General features: G+C 46.3%; 1 protein-coding gene across 1 annotated transcript in view; it reads right to left on the minus strand.

Annotated features, from left to right (window-relative positions):
* tg (thyroglobulin) overlaps positions 1–8,389 on the minus strand; it is a 48,359-nt gene extending 39,970 nt beyond the window's left edge. The window contains exons 1-11 of the mRNA XM_035382267.1: positions 8,294–8,389; positions 7,962–8,070; positions 7,729–7,826; positions 6,871–7,059; positions 6,253–6,412; positions 4,610–4,716; positions 4,187–4,330; positions 3,674–3,859; positions 2,255–3,304; positions 756–1,352; positions 194–427 (exon numbers count right to left, since the gene is read on the minus strand). Coding sequence (XP_035238158.1) covers positions 194–427; positions 756–1,352; positions 2,255–3,304; positions 3,674–3,859; positions 4,187–4,330; positions 4,610–4,716; positions 6,253–6,412; positions 6,871–7,059; positions 7,729–7,826; positions 7,962–8,070; positions 8,294–8,360 — 2,941 coding nt within the window. The 5' untranslated portion in view covers positions 8,361–8,389. The remainder of the gene's footprint in view (positions 1–193; positions 428–755; positions 1,353–2,254; positions 3,305–3,673; positions 3,860–4,186; positions 4,331–4,609; positions 4,717–6,252; positions 6,413–6,870; positions 7,060–7,728; positions 7,827–7,961; positions 8,071–8,293) is intronic.
* Between the last annotated feature and the right edge of the window lie 617 nt (positions 8,390–9,006).

The raw sequence follows: 9,006 nt of genomic DNA on the forward strand, positions 1-9,006 counted from the left end.
CAAAGTAAATAGGTTACTTGGAAAACAGTCCACACAGTATGGCATCTGTAGCACAACTCAGAAACATTTGATAATTGACATTATGAAATTATTACCAAATTTGCAAGTATTACAGTATTAGTAGCTGCAATAGAAATAGGAGGAGCACTGCAAGGGATCTAGACCAATCAGAGATAAGTAAGGAACAGCGTACTGGAGTGGGCAGCCAGGCGAAGGGCAGCATAAGAGTCAATGAGCAGGGTGTCGGAGATGATAGATTCCACAGGGGGGCTATGCTGGAGCTCCTGGGGGGTTAGACTGAGGCCCATTGCCAGTAGAAAGCCATAGCCCAAAGGCACATTGGAGCTGTTGGAGAGGGAGATGATTGCCTCTGTATCCTGGCGAAACTGGGAGATCTGGCGTTCCACGAGAGAACAGGAGCCAGGACCTGAGGAACGAACAATGAGACACTGGAACCATTACACACACACCGGTACCCACTCTATGTGAAACAACTGGTATACTGAAATACCATTCCATTAGAAGTACAGAAGAATGCTGAAATAGTATGTGCAAAAGAAAGAACCAGTCCTTCATTAGAACTGAACTGCCACCCATAAGATTAGGTTGGTCCAGATACAATAAAGATCTGGGGCTTTGCTTCAATAACACTGAGAGAAAAAAAAAACTGAAAAAAATGTTTACAACATTTGGATATTGATGACTACCAATCAGTGACCAATATTACTATAGGGGGGCCTGAGCTCAGAACTCACATTTTGGGATCTGGTTGACAGCAGCCTTGGTGTTAGCGATCATGTCCCCACGGGCGCCCACGCACCAGCACTGACGGAGGTGGAAGTGCCCCAGGGGGACACTGAAGTCGGAGGCCTGTCCCGGGTATTGCGTGACGTTCCCCTGGAGGAGTCTCCACAGGGACAGGGGGTTCAGGAACACAGTGGGGCCAAAAACAGCATCGCTGTCCCCGGCCAGCACCTCTGCTGGAACACTGTCAAAAGTCTCGTACTGGGAGAGGACGGGGAAGACGCTCTGATGTCCTGCATCAAACAGCAGCTTCACGAACCCCCCAAACGATGCCAGGACCTCGGGTCGCTTGCCGTACCCTCTGAGGATGCTGATGACCTCGGAGACAGGCAGGTCCTGCCCGGCATTGTTGAGTCGAACCCAGTCCCGGTAGAACTGGAACGCCTGTTCTGGGGGCCCATCGCACTGGATCTGCCGCCACGCCCCGGCTGGGTCACACTGGGGGACGTACACGTCGGAGAGCTGGGCCATCGCAGCTGGGTCTGACAGCACCGACCGGACCTCACTCAAGAACCGCCCTGCAGCTGACACCTGGCAGTCAGTCGGACCTGGGTAAATAAGATAAACAATGTTTACTGGGCCTGGGGTCTGAGAGCTACAGAACCTGAGCAGTGCACCCAAAAGGTTCTGTTTCCAGTTGAGAAAGCGATTCAGTTCTCAGTGGCATTTATTAATGCATATTGGTGGTGTTTACTTTTGTGCTGATGTGTCTCAGGAACGCTCTGTGGTTCTTTGGGGTCATTCAGCGGTTACAGTAATAATGATAAATAATATTATGGCTGCTTGGGGGAATCAAAAACAAAACACTTGATAACTGGATTAAAATGTCTGCCTCTTTTTTAAAAATGGGTAGCACTAATGCAGACAGAAAACATACAACTGTTTTCAGTCAAAATAAACAGTTCAAAATTATTAATTACCTTCAATTATTACCTTTTTGGTTTTTTGTGAAATCTATTTGTGTGTATTCATTCGTTTTGCTTAATGGAATGTTTGATAGACTCTAGACCTATGAGTTCTATGAAACGTGATTTCTTAATCCGTTCGACCCTTGAAGTGTAATCTCACTTGAACTGAAGTCTTACTGACCCTTGAACCAAAGTCACGGGTGGCAGTGTAGTATAATGGGCAAGGTACTCAGTTTGTAACCCAAAATCTTGTAACCTCGGCTTGTAACCTAAAATCCCAATCTGGCTCTCTGACTCTGGCTGTCTAATCATCCCCTAGTTTAATAATCCCTGTTTAAACCACCAGTGTTTCTCTGCCCATTTGTGGTGTGAGTTCTGGAGCAAAACGAATGGCGTAGCAGGAGCTACACTTTGATGTTTATTATGGCCAGTTGCTATATCAGTTTATAGATTAATACATAACATTGTCAAGAATCTTATTACGTATCCAACATACACATGCAATATGTATTTCAACAGAAGGAGGGGTTGCTGACACTCACATTGCAGACCCCCAGGTCCCATAGTGGCGTCATGTCTGCCTCCCTCCCGGTCCATACAGAAGCAGTCCTTCCCAGAGCACTGCAGAGGTGCGAAGCTGCCGTCCTCCTCGCACTTGGGGATAAAGACCTGTGACCCCGCCGACAGACCCGCCCTCACTTTCACAGCCATCTCCCGTTCGCTCTCACACTGCAACAGACACCTGGGTCTCCGCCCCTTTGAGCGGGAACCCAGGACCTCCACCCCACGGGAGTCCACGCACCAGCACTCTGTACCCTGACACTGGACCTGTTGGTACTGCCCGGTCTCTGTGCACTGGGGGACGTACAGAGCAGGAGAGTCTTTCTGACAAGCGCCTGGCTGGGAGCTCTGGAACACAGCCCGAAACACACCACCCAGGTCCACACTGTCCTCCGCCTTCATCACGGTGATGACATCCCGAAGCGTGGCCAAGAACTGCTCGCTCTCCAGAGTGGACCCCACCAGTTTCACCAAATCTCTGTTCTTCTTCAGGTTCACGAGCCGGCCCAAGGGATCAGAGATCTCCTGGTCCAGGGCCGGAGCCTCGAACGCGAAGCTGGCTTCAGGGGAGAAGACCTTAGCCAGCTGGGCCAAGTCAGCGCTAACCTGCGTGAGCCCCACCTGGCTGAAGGCTCTGCCGAAGCTAAATGTGCCCCTGGCCCCAACGGCTGTACTGAAGTTGAAATTGCCGGCATTCTTCAGGAACTTCCCTCCAAAAAGGTTCTCCTGCAGCCTCTTGGGATTGGTGGTGAGGGACAGGGCTTTGAGGGCCATGGACCCGGTGGGGAACATGCCTTGAATGACCTCAGCCAGGACCTCGCCCAGGTCAGACCGCCCTGACTCGGACACTGACACGAGCAGACCCGACTTTGCCAACAGCTCCTGCACCTCGGGGCTGCAGGGGCTGAGGGGTGAGGGGTTGCTGTCCCTCTGTGAGAACAAGTTTCGGGAAACAAAGGGCCCAGACAGGCCGTAGAACAGCCGTGAGAGGGCCTGCCGTCTCTCTGAAGGGCAGTCTGTCACTCCACTACCTGCACAACAAGACAATATAGTTTAACTTTTACCACACAAGACTACTCCATCTTGGGCGACTGCCTGTAAGTGAAAGAAAATCAATTCTGTCTTCAGTACATACACGTACTGGCCTTTTCTGGAGACAGTAAGGAAGAGAGGGAGGAAGGGAGGGATGAATGGGGGACAGAGGAGAAGAGAATTGTTAGAGGAATAAAACAGAGAAAAAGAGTGATAAAGAGTGAGACAAAGACAAATAGAGAACAGATACTGAACATGGTGAAAGAAATCAGCGCCACGCATATTGCATCATCAGTTCTGAGCACAAAAGTCTGTGACGTGAACTGAAAACATAAAAGTCTGAATCCTAAATGTGGTGCCATACTCACTACAGACAGGTTTTCCTCCATGCAACCGTGTCCCAAAGATTTCTCTGCCATCAGAGTCCACACACCAGCACTGCCCGCCAGCCTGGCACTGCACAGGTGTGTAGCTTCCGCTCGCATCACAGGAGGGCACAAACACGTTCCCCGCCTCAGCGCTGGATGACCTCTCGCTCTCACATTTAGTGGGACCTCCGGGAAAAGACACACACTCATCAGGATTAAACTTGCATTCAATATGAAATTGATGAAATAATGTTTTAAATTTCAAAGAACTGAGCTGAAAATTACATTGATATACCTACCTCATACATACATATCCTGTGAACATCTCATTGCTCATTGCTTATTACTGCAGTCATTTGAGGAAATGCTTGGGTATCTGTCTTACCAGTTCATTTCCTGTGCAATGTTATACCAGTGCTTTTATTAAGGGTGCTCGGCTGTCCTGATCATTTGAATGATTGATTATTCATATAGCATTCGTCATTGCCAAACTCCACAGCAATGCATGCTTACATCTAAACCTGCCGCCCATGGCCAGCTGTATCCCCAGGTATCTTCTCTGCAGGATGCGGTACATGTTGGACTGGGAGAAGGAGCGTCCGGGGTTCATTCCTGAGAACGCCGTGTCGTACACCTCGTCCAGCAGCAGCTCCACGCCTGAGCGGTGGACAGGACATAATCTCACCCTCTGAAGGTGGCCAGTCTGCGCTGGACCTCTCAGAACTGTAGTTATCACTTTGCACAGACGGGAATACCCTGATTCAGGAAATGATTTAAAAAAAGCTAAAATATACCTACCTCCTCGATTAACAAACTATTGCAGCTGCTTTATACAGATCCATGTAAACACGGCAACACATTAATGAGAAAAACTTAGGTTGGTATGACAGGAGTGGCGTGTGTCCCAACATGGTCTGCCACCTGAGGACGCCTCACCTGTGTTGGCCAGCTCTCTGCCTCGGCTGTCAGCACAGAAACAGTAACTGGAAACCTCCGGGAATGCTTCTCTGAAGCCGCTGAATGTCTGAAAGGCTCTCTGCATCCTGAGAGAGAAACATCAAAGACTTCATTCCTTCATTTATTCACTGCCAAACAGACACTCAGAGACTCGCTGGAGTTCAAAGCCTCTGACCAGGGCTGCTCCACTCCCACCCAGAGGCCTGCAGTTCAGCAGTGTTTTCATTCAAAACATTTTCACTGTCAGAGCTGAGCAGGGTCTCTCAATTATGGTTCTATTAAGACAATGGTCAGTTATGAATCTGAATTTGAGAAAGCTTAGGCTCAGGTTTTTGCCAAAAACATCAAACTTATCCAGAATATTGTCTTTATGTCTATATTGTGTGCTTATTAAGATTTCAATACCTTTACCTGTGATGACTGACTGCTGGGCCCATCTAGTCAGCCATTATGTGAATATTTTTAGAGGGGGAGCTGACAGCCATATTCAATTGTTGGATAATAATGCGTGATAAGCACATTCAAAAAGAAAGTCAAAAATATATAATACAGAATGTTGTTATGCCAACTATTTGTCATATCACTCCATTATGTATTATGCATTTTAACATAATGTGAAAAGTATTCAAACTATTCATGGCAGACATGCAGCTATATAAACTGTCCATTAGCAAAAGGATGTTTTATGTAAATGTTTTAAGATGCTTGTCTTTGCTGTATAAATAATCTGTATATGTGAACATAGGCATATAAACACTTTACTCATATGCACAACTGTCCAAGAAGTCATGATGTGGAGAGAAACGGAAAGAGATAAACCATAAACAATGTTCCTGTTCCTTTATCAAACATGTGCCAGAGATTAGACATGGAAAAAACAGGGTCAGGATCATGTGATGATCAGTGGTTTTTGACCAGATCTTCCACGGATCATTAAAACATCTGAATCCTATTCATGATACTTATAACATCAATGGATACACATAACGCACAGACCCACAAATCTGTGCACAGTGCCCCTGGAACATATCCCAGTGCACCCACCTGGTAGCTGTAAAGATAAAACTGCTCAATTAGCAATGCCCCTCACCGTCTTTAACAATGTAATAAAACTCCCCTCTGCCAGAGCCTTGGCAACATATGATACTGGGATTACAGCCAGGATCTTAGATCACTGGCTATGGGAGACTTGACCCAAACTTGAGTTTAAATAAAAATGAATCATTTAAATGGCACAAAGAATTCCAAGGCAATAGAAAAAGGATGGTAATGCTGACTGAGCAATCTTCCCTGTTACTCATAGTGTACTCTTGAATCTGTTTGAGTCACTGGCTCCACCCTCGATCCACCTTCACTGAGTTGATTTGATTTGCTAGAAAAGTAGTAAATACTGAAAAGGGGGTGAGCTTATTGATCTGAACTGGACCGTTTTCACCAGACTTATAGTAGAGAACAACCAAGGCTATATTTCTGGCTAACTTTGGTATTCAATTATTTGACAGTCACTTTCTCACACCAGTGCTCCAAGGCAATTTTATCTTGTCTGTCGGAAGGCATGCCACTTGATGACGCAAAAAAGTACATGCTTTTTAAGCCTTGGAAATTCTGCCATTGTTTCTCACCTGTTGAAGGTGTGAAGAAGGTCCACGACTGTCATGTCCGTGGTGTTCACAAACTTGCACTGCACAGGGAGGAAGTTTCCATCGGCCGAGCACTGAGGGGGGGAGCTCTCCCCAACCCCGTGGAGCAGGCGGCGCTCTCTGATCTCACAGCTACCTGGACCTGAGGTCAAAGGTCATACAGTACACACTTTACACTAGCCCTTACAGCCGTCTCCGAATGTTAAGGCCACACATCTGTGCTACAGCTCTTGAACAGCTCTTAAAGTGTGCCACCCAGACAGGCATCTGTCAACTCACAGGCCAAACATTATACAGCTACATAAACAATTTATGTTACATACAGCTGAGATGTTATGGTATAAATGCACTGATAAGCACTATACAAACTATCTGCAGTGTAGGAGGCTGCTCTTCCTTATTTGTGCGTGTCTAAAGGTGCAGGCATGCCTTAGTGTGACACGACTGCAAATATGTGTGCATATGACAGCTTGTGTGTGTAAAGTATGCATGAGAGTTAATACATGTGTGTTTACATGTACCCATGTTTGTGTTTTAAGACTGTGCAGATCTGTACGTGAGTATGTGACACGTGAATGTAAGTGATCTTTCACCACGTACAGCGAGAAGGCTTTCCATTCTGCCGTGTCCCATAGATCTCCATGCCCTCTTGGTCCACGCACCAGCACTGACCCAGGTTGCGTTGGCACTGAATGGGCTGGTACTCCCCAGACTCTAGGCACAGGGGCACAAATGGGGCATCTCCACTCAGCAGGGCCCGCTGCCTCTGGAGCTGGCATGAGGACAGACCTGTGGGCACCATCCCAAAAAAGACAGTGATCCAGGGTACGGGCAGGGGTCCCATCTCTCAGACAGGTCCACGAGTACTCAAATTACCAACTTTGCATCTACACATAAATTGGAATTAATGAACCTGTGTGGTCAAGTCTTTCTTAAAAATGCTCAAACCACAGTCAATGCTCTATATTCATAAACAGGAGAATCTCCTGTAGATGTAAAATGTGGCTTTTCTCAACACGAGAGCTTGAGCTTCTCCACCTCATTGCTGAACATTGGTAATGAACATGCTGTCAATTATTTAAAATGTAAATTTGGTCTCCAAATGACTCCAATATTAAATGCTCTTTTCTGGGCAGCAGATAACTTTGTTGCATTCAGGATTAAAAGAAAAACTCATTTAAAATCTCTAACCTAACTCTGCTTCAACACATTGATCAGTAAAGATATCTACACTTATGACTAAAATAATCAGCTGCATTTATTTTGATGGTGTAATGTATATTTTAATAACATATTCCCCCTGTAATTACAGTTAATCTGCTTGTTTAATCTAAACTCTGTTAAATTAATTTCCTATGATATTATCTTATCCCGTATTACATAATCTCTATATCTCAATATAAACCATCATCAATGAAAGGTAACAGCTGTTCAGTAAGGTCAGTAAGCAACAGTTACAGTGCACAGCTGATCCATTCTGTCTGCTCCCTGCGATCTCAGATCCTTCAGCATCGACACACCAGCATTCGCTGCTGTCACGGGTACACTGCACATGCCTGGAGAGAGGAGAGAGGAGAAGGGACACAACTTTAACTTTAAAAAGGACAGAATGAATGAACTGAGTGGAATTGTTTAGAGTAGAGCTCATTGAAAGAAGGCCCCTGAGTGTGAGAGAGGACAGACGGCTGTACCTGAACCGGCCACCCTCAGAGCACTGGGGCACGTGCTCTCTCTGCTGGGCTGCCCCATCCACCCTCAACAGCTCACACCGACTGAGAGTCTCCGACTCCAGCTGGTATTCTGGAAACACAGCAAAACAGCACAAACGTGACTGCTGGGACACAGAGCTTAGGAGGCGAGACTGGTAACCTGGTTGCAGGTTCGAATCCAGGGCGAGACACTGCCACTGTGCCCTGAGTAACATCTAACACTTGAAGGGCTTTGACACATTGTAGACTACAGTTGCTCTGAAAAAGAATGTCAATCAAGAGAGTTGGCACTATGTGCCAGTATCTGGTATTACCTGAGATCTTGCCCTCGCACAGGAGGATGGAGCAGAGGAGGACGGAGACACAGCTGATGATGCCCATCTTTTTGCTCTTTCCAGCTCCTCGTCGGATGCAGGAGCTTGCCCTTTGCTGGGGATGAAGGGGGCTTTAAATACTATCCAGTGAATCTGCCCAGTCACCCTCTCACATCATCAATACACACACAAGCACTGCTGATGCATGCTCGACTCCACCTCCCCAAACACTGGTCAGTCATGCCTGTCCAAGACAAAGGCTGTCATTACCAACACAGCCCAGCGTAAAAAATCAAGAGTAACACTAAAAAGTACAAACAAGTGCCCCCCTCCGCCGCCCACACACACACACACACGCTTTTACCGCTTAGGAAATTTTCAAGTAGTCTCCTGGTTGGACACTTGAGAACAAGGGTGCCATTGACTTGTTTCATATGTTCAGGTGAACTTTTCAGAGGTGCTCAAAATCTAAAGATAAAGATAACCTTGATGATACAGCAGAACACCACAAAAATATACAGCAAAATATATCCCCACAGGTAAAGGAAATTATGTCAACCAAGCAACATTATTACTAGGAAAATTGGAAAAAATAGGAAAATTGTGATATTTTAGATACCTTGAATGGAACCCAAATAATACAATTACAGGTTTCTGATAGACTAAACACTGATTGGATCTCATGCATCGTGGGTATCCATAGTATTCTTTTT

The sequence above is a fragment of the Anguilla anguilla genome, chromosome 1 (assembly GCF_013347855.1).
Source record: "Anguilla anguilla isolate fAngAng1 chromosome 1, fAngAng1.pri, whole genome shotgun sequence".
NCBI lineage: Eukaryota > Metazoa > Chordata > Actinopteri > Anguilliformes > Anguillidae > Anguilla > Anguilla anguilla.